The sequence below is a fragment of the Tiliqua scincoides genome, chromosome 1 (genome assembly GCF_035046505.1).
Source record: "Tiliqua scincoides isolate rTilSci1 chromosome 1, rTilSci1.hap2, whole genome shotgun sequence".
Lineage (NCBI taxonomy): Eukaryota > Metazoa > Chordata > Lepidosauria > Squamata > Scincidae > Tiliqua > Tiliqua scincoides.
The window spans coordinates 254,056,530-254,071,427 of NC_089821.1; the positions used below are offsets into that span (position 1 = coordinate 254,056,530).

The 14,898-nt window shown below is 43.5% G+C and overlaps 1 protein-coding gene across 1 annotated transcript in view; it reads left to right on the forward strand.

Moving 5' to 3' along the window:
* USH2A (usherin) overlaps nt 1-14,157 on the forward strand; it is a 567,365-nt gene extending 553,208 nt beyond the window's left edge. Inside the window, exons 68-71 of the mRNA XM_066623430.1 lie at nt 3,969-4,052; nt 5,855-6,099; nt 12,498-12,722; nt 14,068-14,157. Of these exons, the coding sequence (XP_066479527.1) occupies nt 3,969-4,052; nt 5,855-6,099; nt 12,498-12,722; nt 14,068-14,157 (644 nt within the window). The remainder of the gene's footprint in view (nt 1-3,968; nt 4,053-5,854; nt 6,100-12,497; nt 12,723-14,067) is intronic.
* Nucleotides 14,158-14,898: the final 741 nt, after the last annotated feature.

Below are 14,898 nucleotides of genomic sequence, written 5' to 3' on the forward strand. Positions count from 1 at the left end.
GGATTGCAATGCAACTTCTGTATACTATATATGTGCAGATTCTCTGAAGCAGCTATTATATAATGAGTAGGTCACTCTGCTAATTTAAGGTAGTGTTTTGTCTTTATTTCAGCATTTGGAGGGACAATTATAGCTTTATTACAAAATATTTAGGGAAAATGTATTGGGCAGGAAAAATGAAGAGGAAAGCATGGTGTACAACGTGAGGTTTATAGATTGCAGAGAACTGGGCCATGCAAGGTTATTTTTTTAAGCTCTTGTCTTGATCAAACCTCCCTCCCCCACCCCTTCTCTTTCTGGATCTACATAGAGCCCAAAACGTTTTATCAAATCCTTAGTGGTCAAGGCTCTGGACCACTTTTAATGGTACCATCTGTCGGCGCCATCCACTGTGTGATTGAGAATTAGGGTGCACATGTTCCACCTCCTCGGATGCTATTTTCTCCACCTACTCATAAGAAAAATCCTGCTGGATTGGGCCAAAGGTTCATCTGGTCCAGCATCCTGTTTCCCACACTGGCCCATCAACTGCCTCTCAGAAGACCACAAGCAGGAGAGAAAGGCAAACCTCTGTCCCACCACTGCTCCCTCGCACCTAGGATTCAGAGGCCTACTTCAGCTGAACTTGAAGGTAGCCCTTAGTCACCCTGACTAGTAGGCATTGATGGATCTGTCCTCTATGAATTTGACCACTCCCCCTTTTCAAAGTAATTCAAGCTTCACTACATCTAGTGGCAATGAATTGTGCAGATTGAGAATGAGTGGAGAAGTCCCTCTTGTTGTCCATCCAAAATCTCTTACCAGTTTGTTTCATGGAATGACTCCTCGTATTGTGAGAGAGGGAGAAAAACTCTCTCTCCCCAGCTTGCATAATGTTGTCAAGTCTCATTCACCCTTAAATGCCATTTTTTTCAAGCTACGAAGCCCCAAATGTTGTAATCTTTCCTTGTAAAGAAGGCGCTCCAGCTCTCTGATCATTTTGGTTGCTCTTGTTTGCACCTTTTCCAGCTCCGTCAGGACTGGCTGAAGCTAATGGGCTGCCTGAGGCAGATCAATAATGCCTCCCTCTGCTTTGTCAGTGCTGCCTCCCCTCCCCCCCAATTGCTTGGCTCCTTTTAAGCCTATCACTCCCCAGTGTGCTCCGCATTTCCTATTTTGATTAAAGAGCTGCTGGGGCGGGAGCCAGTTAAGTGGGCAGGGTCATTTTCTCCCGCTGTCTTTCTAACTTGCTCCTTCTGCAATCGTCTTATTGAGGTATACCCACAATATACCTTTACCAGTTCTCTAGTACAGGCGACTTTATTGGTGACCAGCCTCCAATAAACCATTTATAGATTTTCTGCCTTTTCTTGCTTCTAATTTGCTTGGGAACGACTTGGCTAGTACAAGTGGGCATTCTTTGGGCACGCTAGTTCTGTGGTTTTCTTCACAATAATATACTTTGCAAGTTGCTTAACACGTACTGTCGTGAAGACAGTTTGTCCAATCTTTGTGAAAGCTCAAATGACTCTGATTGATGTCTCCTTGTGCTTGTGGATGGCATTTTCTAGGGTGTGGACATGCATATCAGGCATGAGTTTGATATGCATGTATCTGTTCAGGTCATGGTGTTCTTTGGCATATAGCATTATACTGATACAGTGCACCTTACGTGCATTCCTCACAGTAATTCATCTTATTCTTGTGGGTCATGCCACGTTATTGGGAAACAGAGACATGTTCATACCTGGGTATTTCTCAGTGTGTCCATTTCACCAAGAAGTCATGTGCTGTTTTGCAGCATAGCAAACTGGGGGCATGTAAAGTTCAGGCAGAACCCTTACTGTTTAACCAGACTGCAAATATGAATTCTCACGATGAAAAAAGAGAAACCGCAAAGCGTCCCTTGGCCACCTTGTAACAGTCTTTTTCAGCTGAGACCTTTCCCTCAATACTGCAATCCGTGTAGATGCTCAAGCACAAATTGTGCATCCCTCTTTCTATTCCACCATTAATGGGAATGGGGGAAATTCCGCTCAGTGTGTGTAGCACAGCACACAATGTGCTATTGACCGGGGATATTCCTTATGGGCTTTATCATTGATCATTATCACTGCACTCTGTGTTTGTACTCCTGGGTCAGTATGCAAATATTCTTTCCTTGCCCTCTTCACATGTGTTTTTGCAGAAGAGAGAAACCGCACTTCACTCTGATCACTTGCAATATTGTATAGTAGGAAGTGGGTGAAACATACAGGGGTTCCAGAAGAGGATGATACTTGCCAGTAAAGGTTTTCACACAGAGATGTAATTAGAAATGGTTTGCCTAGTTTTATGTATGAAGATAAAACAGGTGACTGGTCAGATTTCCTCTGAGCTTCTGGAATGATATCTGTGGACCACAAATGCAAGGTGATTAGCCAGTGTCAAGAGTTTGAGTCCATTGTATGAATCTTTACTGCTGTGCTTGTTTCTTGCTGTAGTCACAACCTCTGTGTAAAATACTATGTCTGATGTGACTGCTTGTGAATTAATATTCTATGGATGCTTACTTTAGTTCTGCATACCATGAACTGGGAATCAGCAAGAGTATGATTACCAGACCCAAAGGGTCTTGAAGAGAAAGAATAAGCTCTCCTAACCAATTCCACTATTCACTTAATACCTAGATGTATTAATTGTCGCACAATGTATAAGTAGCTTACAGGGCTTCCGTTTGGCACCAGAATCCATAATGGTTGTGTCTTCTACAAGTCAGATTCAGTAGAACAGAAAGACAATTATGGTAAATATATGATGCTTGTCTGTATTGAGTGGGAAGCAGTTCTCTGGGGTTTCAGGCCTTTCCCCAGCCCTACCAGAAGTTGCCAGAGATTAAACTTCGGACTTTTATGTGCTTTACAATTGATCTATGGCTTCATCTAAGCCAGGGGTGTCCAAACATTTTGGCAGGAGGGCCACATCATCTCTCTGACACTGTGTCAGGGGCAGGGGGGAAAATAATTAATTTACATTTAAAATTTGAATAAATTTACATAAATAAGTATATTAGAGATGAAACTTATACAAATGAATGAAAGTCTTGCAGTAGCTCAAAGCCTATAAAAGGCCGTGCACAATGCAAGGCCAGCCTTTCCTTCACTGCCACTGCTGCATCACAGACGTGAAACAGCAAGTAGTGGAGGGAGCCCTCATCCCACAGCTCAGGTGAGAGGTTGAACAGTCATCCACACGCTGAGAGTAGTAGCATTGGGCCAGCATGGACTCCAGCAAGTCTCTGGCGGGCCAGAGGCTCATTGGAGACTGGGGGCTCCCCACGGGCCGGATTGGGAGCCTCTGAGGGCCGCAAGTGGCCCCCGGGCCGGGGTTTGGGCACCCCGATCTAAGCCCATGGTCTTACGAACTTTCCTTTCAGTAGTACAGTTGGGCTGCTGTTCAGATTCAAGGGTCTTCTTTAGTAGAATCTGGCAGACAAAGATAAATTGCATTGATAAGACAATGGTACAGTCCATCCCCTCCTGGGTGTAGCTGCCTGCACAGGAGAGGATTGTATAGGGCAACCTGTGAAACTTCCCTCTCCCAAACTGGACTTTGGCCAATGCATAATGGCCATTACTTCCCACAGAAGGTCCACATAGACCTCTAGTATCCAGACATTCTTCTTGTCCAATGCACAAGCTAGTCAGGCTCTAGGTGGAAGAGATGTGGGAGGTGCATATGGGTCTCCCATTGAAAAAAACAGCCAGTGGGCTTTGGTGTTAATGCAAGAAAAGGTCCACTGGGGGAAGACGGAAGGTCAAAAGAGCCATTGAGTTAAGATGATTACTTCCAGGTGCGCCCACAGAGTGAGAGATCATGCCCCAAATTTTAAGATATGCATTTTATTTAAAAAAATAAATGGTTTAGAACTGTATTAATTAAATAAGCATGACAGAATAGCAAGTGGTTTGTGTATAATTTGCTCATTTTAATTTTTTTGTTATGTTTAGCCTATTTATTTCAGGTCTCTTGCACCACTGATGAAGGAAGTGCAGTGACACCAGTGATCAAATACAACACTGCGACAGGACTGGGTAAAGGCTTACAGGCTCTTTCTCATCACTGTGCTGGCATTTGCTGTGAACTATTAGCTGCTACTAGAACAGAGATCTGTAAACAGAGATATTGCACAAGTTTAATTACGACTGTGTTCTTTAAGGCTTTGAGGGAATGTAAGGCATATATGCTTTAAAAAAAAATAATCAAATTATCCATGAAAGCAAATGAAAATGTAGCTCACTTCCCAAATAAGGCAGGTCATTCAGGATTTGGGGGAGGGGGAACTGAAAAGAAAATTAAGCCAGATCACATGAGAATGAGCCCCACAGCTTGGGATCTGAAGCAGAGTTGCAGTCCAGTGGCGGCCCAGCAGTGGCTAGGTGAAGTTTTTGTCCTGGGTGGCAGATGGATACAGGCAGTGCTTGGCCCTGCTGTCTACTTCTCCACACCTCCACTGTCCCATCCTTAAATGTTGGCAGCAGTGGCAGCCACTACCACGGATCCTCCTCCCCCTTCACTCCCTCCTCCCTATCTGTTTAAAAAGTCATTTTCATGTTTTAAATATCAGTGTCTTCTCCCTCACTTGCTTAGAATCTCTGCGTCAAGGCAGTATACCTCCAAATACCAGATCTTGGGGGACAAAACCCAGGAGGCCTGTTCCCTTCCTGCTCCTGAACTTGTTGATCACAGTCCTTGTCATGGTTTGTCCCAGATGCAACTGATGTCTTATGTTGGAAACAAATGCTCGTCTAGATGCACCAACCGGCCTGATTCTGCAAGGCTCTTCCTCTTGTGTTCTAATCCAACTCTTCTGTTTTCTAGAAGAATATGAAAGAAAATTAAGGGTAGTGGTGTCTCAAAGATGCTAGTTCTGTATGAAATTGCATTGAAATAAATTACTTTTGCTCTAACAGATCAGTGCTTGCAGAGCAGCAAGGGTTTTTTCCTTAAATGCATAGGCTACTTTATAGACCATTAGCCAATTCAGGGAGTGCCATTTTCAGATTGAGAACAGCGTAGGGGGAAAAGTGATAACCCCCTCCTCACTGTGCACCATGTTCCAGATCACTGACCCCAAAGCTGATCTCCACAGCTGGTTTTGAACATAAAAGTATCACTTTCTTGGTGGAAGCCCATCTGTGCATGACTGACTAGGCCCTAAGCTCACTGAGGACATGATCTACTTTGATTTTCTGCCTCTTGGTGCCCTTCTGTGTCACTGTTTTAGCTTTTGCTCACGTCTTTAGGAAGAAGCCATGGGCAGTGCTCCTTGCCCAACCCAAATGACCGGTTGCAAGCTTGTCCTGTGCTGGAAAGGCCAATGAAACTCTTTGTGGCTCTTTTCCCTCCCCCATTTAAGTTTCTTTCCCTGACTTTCTTCTTATCACTTTTTCAGAGCCCCCGTAAGGGTTTCACTGACCCCAGTCATTTCAGGTTCTGCAGCTCAAGCAACAGAAAGCTTTTTGCAACTTTTCCACACCTCTTTCTCTTTCTAAACTCCTGAAAATTGTTTCAGCTGTTCAAGGTTACTTTGATGAATCTGTCTCAAACTACAAATGCAGAGACATCCCCCTTCCCCTTCCCTGGTAGGTGCCAATATAGAGGTGATTTCCAGTTCAAGCAGCAATGCCAGGGCTTTATGTAGTCTTTGGCATTCAGGAAGCTGTAAGTGGTAGCCTTTCTTGAGCCACTGCAACACTTCAAATGTACATGCAAATAAACCCTAGCAATGTGTTGAACTGCCACAAGCATCTTGAGGAAAGGGATAGCAAGTAGCTCATGCCACATGGACTTTTTACCATATTGTATTTGTCTTTTCCTTTCCTGGATTTCACAGATCCCATTTTAACAACTCCAGGGAGAGATCATGAAGCAGAGACGAAGCCGGCAACTTTCTACACAGAGCTGTGGTTCGTGGTGCTAATGGCTATCCTTGGCTTGGTCTTTCTGGCCATTTTGCTGTCCCTCATTCTACAGTGCAAAATCAGTAAACAGCCCTATGCACGGGAACGGCCTCCTTTAGTCCCACTGCAGAAGAGGATGTCACCCATGACTGTCTATTCACAAGGAGAAACGCACATGGTAAGCTATGTAGACTATGATGTTGTTACACAGAGAGAAGTGCTGTTGAACACACATGGACACCGAAGTGGCATTCTTCTGAAGCTAGCCCAGTATTCCATCTAACCCAGTATTCTCTTCGGTGGTTGGCAGCAGCACCCCAGGGTTTCAGAGAAGGATCTTTCCCAGCCCTTATCTCTTAGGGTTTGAAGCATGTACTCTACCACTGAACTGAAGCCCTAGTGTTCATGTGTTGGGTGTACATGTGTTCATGCATACATAGACACACACAGTCACACCCCTATACACTTATACTAATGTAAGTTTTTTACAATTTGAAAAGTTGAAAGCCGATGGGCTGATGGAAAAGGAGCACTTACAATCCTGGCAGTGGTGATGGTCCACTCGTTTGTGCAGCCATATTCAGTAGCATCATTTCTCAGTTGGTTGCACAAGCATATCCAAGATTCTGGGATGAAATCTAGCAGCGTATCATTTAGAAATCTTTCAGTATATCATTTAGAAATGAAAGGATGAGGCAACCAAAGGGAAGCTGTTTTAAGTGCCACCTATTTCATTGGTTGAATTAGTTCAGCATGCGCAAAAAGCAGTTTGCTCCCCTCTCCCCATAGCATTAGGTCAAATATCCTCAGGTTGTCTGTTTTCCCACCAGTGGCAGGGGATATATGGGTGGGGGAAGACACTTAGATTGCAATCCTATACTTGTTTAGTAGGGATTAAATCCTACTTACTGGGGCGGGGGGGCTCAACTGGGAGTTACTTCTAACGCAGATAGGATTGTACTGGGAACACCCCAGGTAAGTATGTCTAAACAACATGGGCATGATCCCAGGCTGCCATTTTGGGCAAGTTGAATGTCACATCTAGTTCAGCTCTAAATCTCTCCCACTGAAACCAAGTGGAGTAAAAAGTGCTTAATTTTAGCCAAATGACACGTAAGCAGAGGAGAGCATTACTTCCCAGGATGTGAAACTTGACAAAGTTATCACGTTTGGCACGAGAAGCGGCAGTTTTTATCTGTGCCCTGTGCCTTTCTAAAGGGACTGTTGCAGAATTATATAGCCAGCCATTTCTCAGCTCCCACATGTGTGCTGTTTTTTTCCCCTCCTTCAAACTGAACAGCATGCTTAAATGTTTCTGTCATCTTCACGGCTCAAGCCTTTGTTAAAAACATTTTTAAGAGTACAGCAAGTTGACAATTTTTAATTTTTATGTGGACCCTTAAGGACCTGTCAGTACCATGGCTATTCCTGGAGCATTACTGAGTTAGGGGGCCAAGCGGGTGCCTTAAAGGAAAATGTGTGCGTTTCAAGAATGACCCTCAGGAGCCTGGGGATGCTACTCTCAGCAACATTTCTGTGGTGACTCAGTGTTGATTGTAAAGGCTAAATTAGGGCCTGTTTAAGCAATTTGGTTTAGGTTTCTGAAATAGAAAAACGAGCTTTGAAAATGGGCTGGTTTGCCATGAAGGTTTATAGGACCCGTCACTTGTAGCTGAGAGAAATAATCTGAAGCACCAGTGGAAATCTGAGCATGTATTTTTTTTTTATTATGAACTGAAATGTGTTGGAGAAACAAGCAAATATTACCCAAGGGAGAAAGAAAACTTCAGCATTTTGTGAATGCTTTGCTCAAGTTTTATGGTGCTGTAAGAAGTGCAGGGAAGTAGGGAGTTTTGTAAGCCACCCCCCATTTCTCGACTTCTCCCTTTGTATTCCCCTGGCTCTGTCTTCTGCTCTAGAATCTGAAGTGAAGTACTAACTGGGCTTCAGCAACTGTGAGGTACTGTCACTGCCAACCATTTTCCTTGAGCAACCAGGACCTCACTATCAGTTCGACTACACTTTCTGACAAGAAGCTCAGGCAAAAGGGTAGGAGAATGAGCAAGAAGACACACTCCTTTGGGAAACTGAGGATAACATTGGTCAAATATCTACTACTACTACTAGAAGAGACCTAAGTTTGAACCATTTGGAATGTGATAAAAAAGGGGAAGAACAAGATATGTAATTAACTTGTACTTCCAGTTCCTTATGTTTTTCTGACCCATTCCAGGCAGAGAGGCACGCATGCCTGTCCTACAGCAGCAGGAAATTAGTTTTAGATGAGACAGATGATGCAGAGAACAGGAAACACTGATCCCATGGCATTTTTCTCTTCCTGCTTCCTTTTTCATGTCCAAAATTACTGTTTGCGCTCACACAATGGAAGGAAAGGGGTGGAGGAATGTATAATGAGGAAAGGTAAATTGAAAGTTCAAGTTTATTCTAGTAACTGGAAACATCATTGAGAGAAAAGGGTTCTGTGTGCGTAAGACAAAATCTGAGGTAAAAGTGTATTTGTGGTGGAACAATGAGACAGAAGTCAGAAGCATTACCCACCCTGCTTGCTTCAGCAGCAGTGAAAAAGGAAGTAAAGGCTTGGGGCAGGAATTCCCAAACGGTGCATCACGAAGCCCTGGGGGGATCATGATGCACTCCCTGGGGTGTTGTGGGCTGCCAGCCTGGCCAGCAGTGAGACCAAATGGGAGCTGCAGACAGTGGTAGGAAGCTCTGCTTGGTAGGCTGGGCTCCTGTTCACGATTTTTGTGTGCTAGGAAAAGCCCTCCTGCCCACCCTGAACCCCTCACCACCATTTGTAGTTCCTGTTGCACTCTCCAAACGCAGAAGTAACTGCTGATGATACTTCCAGGAGCTGCTTGCTGCATTTGCAGCACGTGGGTGCATCATGGGGCACCAAAGACTGGGAAGCTCTGGCTTGGGGGTTGTACCTGCGCTCAAGGTACTGTGTGCTCACCCTCAAGCACATAGGCAAAATGCTCTGGAAGCTTCCAAGGTTTCTCTGCACAGACGCAGAACTCCACTTCATGTGACTGCACGGAGACCCCAAAGAAAGCCTGGAAGCACATGATAACCTTGTGTCTGTCCGCTATGATTTCACCATCAGCTGGTAGAAGTTTGCATTCAAAAAGCAGACTTTCCAGTGTCTCTTATTTCTACTTCTGCTTTTCCTTCTAGGTTAGCTGTCTGAACTGCTGCTCTTTTTTCATCTCTCATGTTTTAACTCCTTGTCTTCTCCGCTCTCTTGTATTTCCTTCTTTATTTCCTGCACCTGTGATGTTTCAAAAAACACAGACACCCCCTTTCACTGATAATCCCAGCCATCAGCCTCCTCCTGCTACTCCTTTACAAGTTCCTGTCATCTCGTCTTCACAAGTAGCACAGAGCTCAGATAAGGTAAGCCTTTGCAATGCATATGTCTGCATAAACATTTGAGAAAGATATATGCTGAACCGTCCGCTGGGCAGCAGCTCTCTCTGCCTTAGATGGAGGGAGTCGCTGTGTTTTATTATCACTTTCAAGGTCACACAGCATACAGTACAGATAATTCTAAGTGCAGTTTTTACACCTAACTCAATTACTGGCTTGAATTTGGAACACTCAGTTGCTGCCGGCCCATACAAATGCGAGTGAAACTTGCTTCTGAAAACAACAAATTGGCTTTCAGTTGCCATAAGCCTTCTTTGCAAACACCTTTCCATTTTTTTTGATGGGGCAATTCTTCAGCCGCTTCCAATCAACAAAGCTTTGCTTGAAGATATGGGACCTTCCTGAGCTTCCTCCTGCCTGCTGAGTGCAGGCATCTCATTGCAGCCTAGCCATACATTGGAACGGAACCCATGTCATTTAGGACTGCTATTAACACCTTTCTTCCCTTTTAATCTCAGTTTGAAACAATTGCTGATACGTCGGAGGCAGCGAGCAGTGTTACTCTCAAAAGCTACACTATGCACTTTGAGGTAGTGGTTGGTGTGGCTGGAGCGTGTGGGGCTTAGGCTATATTGCAATTGACGAGTGTTTGCATGAAAATCCTTTGCATGATACCTGCTTTATTGCCACACAGCCATGTGTTACTGAAATAGTCTTAGTTATAAATGAACCAATGCTTTTCTATATAGCAGTGGTTCGCAAACGTTTGGTCAGGACTCACTGGTGGGTCATGATTTTTGGTGGGTCACAAAAAAAAAAAAAAAAAGGTCATGGAAAGATCGGATATCTAATTGCCTCAAGCCCTGAGGCTATTAAAAAATCAGATTAGCACAGGGGGGGGGTCAAACTTGTTTCATATCATACAGAGGGGCGAATAGCATTCATCAAGCCTGCTAAGTGCCGGAAGTGATGTCATTTGAGCAGGAAGTGATGTCATTAAATAGGTCATAACCAAAAATAAACACTTTTTTCTCACTTAGGAACTCATTAGCTGCAAATGACAGAAGAGAAAATATGCAAATCTTGATCATATTTCAATATATGGGAGAGCCCAATTTTCATATGGGCTGCCCTTTCAGCAGTAGCACCTCAGCAGCTGAGAGCCTGAGAGCCAGATAAAAAGCTTCTGTGGGCCACATCTGGCCCCTGGGCCTTGTTTGACACCCCTGTGTAGCAGCTAATTAACCTGCAAAGAGCTGAGTGCCTGCAGTTTGCAAGCATGTGTAAATATGAGAGATAAATGTTTGAGGGTCTTTTTCTGGTTATTATTATAAATAAATAAATTTATCTCCTTTTTTAAAAAAAAAGTCTGGTAAACCTAGATGTGTCCTGACAGAGCGTCATTTTAAAATGTGGGTCCTGGTACTAAAATGTTTGGGAACATTTGCTATATAGTATTGTCTATGTAGCTAAAGTGGACAGCCTATCATTTTTTAATTGGGTGCTATGAGAAGCGAATTCTCATCAGAAAACTGAAAATTAGATTGCTATGAGCCCAATCTTGCATTCCCAAGCAAGCAGTCATGTCAAAAAAACACACACTACGTGCTTTGGTGGGAGGAACGTGACCTAAAGGCAAATGGGAGGCAAGTAAAGAACATGTTTACTTATTTCCATGTAAATTCTTGGCTGCTTATGGAGCTCCTTAGACATACACCAACTATTTTGGTGGCATATGTCCAAGGAGAGAAAAGAGGCACCATTTTAAAAAGAGGGGATAAGATCTAGTATGTTTGACTGCTGTCAGATCCACCTTCTCCCCACCCTGGTTCTTCCCCCTCTTTGCCCACGGCCTGCTCCTGGCACTGAGTTACTGGTGCTGAGGAATTCAGGAGTGCTGCTGTCACATGGCTGGGACCATTCACAATTTCCGGTACTGATTGGGTAGTGCGCGACAATGTGTTGCGTTTTGCAACACCTTAAGTTGACTATGCTGAGTTCTGACAGTGCAGCCCAAAGATAAGATGGGGTTGTATGACAGGTTTCATAGGCATGCGAAGAACAGATCCCAATTAAATTATAAACAAGGTTGTCATAAGCCACACTAGGAGGCCAACACAACTAAGGAACCATGGAATTGTACAAAACCATTCCCGGGGCAAACACAATCAAACCATACTGGAGACTTCACCCACAAGCCCACGACCCCCTCATTTGTCTTCTGAGTATTAATGGAAGCTACTGACTACTGAATTGGCCTTGTGTCCAACAATGTGGCTTCTCAATCCAGAAAAGGCATCTCTGCAACAGGCTAAAAACTTTTCAGCCACTGTCCATGAGCACAGCTGGACCTACATGTAGCAAGCATCCTAACAGTATAGACATGCTGTCACTGCAGCTAAACTGCTGCAAGGCAGTCTTAAGCATGCTGCTTCACCTATTCACACACAAAGACTTACGACTGCATGAAACAGCCTTATATTTAGCCAGCTGACTGGTTGATTCAGCCCATGTATGCCAACTGGCAGTAGCTCTCCAAGACAAAGGTCTTCCCTAACCAAGCTGATTAGTTCAAATCCATACATAAAGTTCTATTTTTTTGTCTTCCTCCCCACTTGGCTTCAAAGTCCACCTATGTGCACTGCACTGGGGGGGGGGGGAGATGAACACTTGAGGTTTATGCCTTGCCTCCTCATCCCTTGGTTTTGCTGTACTTGCAGTGTGCATGTGTTCTTTATAAAACAGGGCACTCTACTGATCCATGAGTTGAAAAACAAAGCAGTCATTCATCAGGGAATCAATGGCCCCACTCACCTTGCAGGCATTGACCAGCAAAAGGGTGCTGTCGGAAAGAAATGGCAATTACGCTGGTGACATGCACGTATCACATGCTTAACAGGACATCACCTTGTGAAACTGCATTGCAGCCAGCTGTAGTTCCTACAGGGAACAATAGCTGAAGCGAATACTAATGATCCTTGCCACGTGTATTTAATGGTTTTTTGTTATAGGCCGTAAGCTCTGCTATTAAAGATGGGCTACTGCAGTTCTGTGACATTAACTATCATCTGGTCAACAACCAGGATGGTGTGCAATAGGGTAATAGTTTCCTAACCGAAGCAGCAGTTTAATGATTCTGTAGTAAATGCTTTTCCCAAGAGACCAGCTTTCCTGTTTCTATATTCCTAGGGACTGGTGGATACAAAAATTCCAGGACCAGGCTCCCCTATGAGTACTCACAGCAATCGTAGCACCTCTGTCCTTCAAGTACCAAGCCAAAGCCAGATCCAGCGTACTTATTCAGAAGATTCCCTGCATCGAAGTGTCAGTCAGCTTATTGACGTCTATGACAAAAAGTCCTTAATCGAAGATACTGTTTGGGATACTATTCTTCATGGCCATGATAGTGGTTTGGTAAGTTTTGTTTCAGAGCAAACTGATAGATTGTGCCATAATGGGCAAAACTTTCAGGTCAGATACAACTTGCAGCATGAAAACTATTGAGGAAGGAATGTCAAGAAAACCAGTGCTTTGTGGGCGTAGTGTACAGGTATTAATACAAGCATGAATTACCCTTGCCAAGTAACTAATCTTCTTTGCTAGACCACACCTTCCCCATAGGTGTCATATGACCTACTTCAAGCTCACCTGAAACAAAGTTGGCTTTGTACTTTCTACACTGTATGTAGTATAGCCAGTACTTTCTGTACTGAATGCAGTGGCTCTCCAGGGTCTTATGCAGAGGTCTTGCCTATCATCAACTACATGTCAGGGCTTGAACCTGGAGCTATATACATAACAAAGCATGTGCACAATGAGGTAAGGCCTTACCCGTGTAGGGTTTCAACATGCATCCAATGACATTTAATAGTGAATGCAAATTCATGCAATGGCTTATTAACAAACAAGCATTAGTACACCAGCAATGGTCTGGCTGAGTGCTCCACTAGTGTGCTAATGTTACACACAACTGAACCAGCACATACAATAAATGCATTTGAACACAATTGTGCATGGATAGCTTTCATCCATGCCACACATAAAAATCCATACTTCTCATCCTCCCCCTTTTTCCAGCTGAGGCAAAAATGGGCACACTATATCCAGTGGGGGGTGGTGGGGCAAATCAGGAGACTTTGAAGGGGAAAGGGGAAGTATTTCGCCTTACGCCTCAATAAGCCTTCCACTCTGCCTTCGATCTCCTTGAACCTGCACCGGTTCTATAACTGGTGCAAGACTGAAAAGAAAGGAGAAGGCTGTTAAAATAGGGGCTAGGATCTGGTGTGTGCCATCTCTGCCAGATCCACCACTCCCCACCCCATTTCTCCACCATTCTTGCCCTCACTGCCTTACTTGGTCCAGTGGGAACAGTTGATGAAAGCAGGGAGCGGCTGCCTCTTGCAGTAGCGCTCCCAAAATGGCTGCTGATGGAGCACTGTTTGCTCCATTTTATGACAGTGGAAGCCTCCCCCACTGTTGTAAATCCCTTCCTGAATCCTATCCAGACAGTGTATAAATACAGCTGACCATTATGCCATGTGAAAATGTTAATGGCATGTTTTAATTCTAGTCTTTGAACTGTATTCTCCTGAAAGAATTTAGTTTTGCATTTATTCTTCTTAAAAATCCTTAAAAATGCTCTTACTAGCAGATGTGATATTTTTCAATGACATTAGCAAGAGGTGCCTTTCTCTCTGTTCCCACCTAGACTGTAAAGCTGATTGAATGAGAAATAATTTTTAAATCTTTTTTTTTTTAGTATGTGGACGATGAAGATCTTGTGAGTGCTATCAAAGGCTTCAGTACCATCACAAAGCAACACACAACATTTACCGATACACATTTGTGAGTGTATTCACAAATACTGCAGCCCATGCAAAAGAAGAGTGAGAACATTCTTCTTCCTGAATTCAAGCTGGATGCATTCCCCTCCTTCAGTCATTGTGATGGAACCCGTGCCTACTGAAACGTAACCAGTACAAATGATCTCTTTGGAATTGTTAATTTTTTTTCTTTAAAAACTAGTGTCACTCTCACTGTATAACACTTAATACAGCATTCCAAATAGAGGATGACTTCATCCTATTGCAGAGCTTTTATAGAGTAACTTTTATTTATATAACAAATATTGTACAGCTTTAATCACTATAAAATCAGTATTTTAAATTAGCATTTGACCACATACTTGAGCCTGAAACTTAAATATGTTGACTATTGCTCATAATTTTCATCTAGACTTTGGGGAAATAAAACTCCTACCACCCACCACTATTTCTATAATAACAAAGTTCTAAACTACATTTATTATCCAGCCTTTTCACATTAAATGCAGTGTTAGTTCACAAAAAGAGGACAGCTGTGCACTTATGAAACAATCTATATGTCCTTCCTCAAAAATCATACATGACAGCATTTAGTTTGACTAGCTTGAAATCTTATAGCAGATCACGACTTCTTATGATTCTCTTAAACAGAGAAATGTGACTGAACACTGTTGTCTAAGTGAGGCTGCAATCCTAACCACACTTTCTTGAGAGTAAGCCCCATTGAACAAAATAGGACTTGCTTCTGAGTAGACCTGGTTAGGATT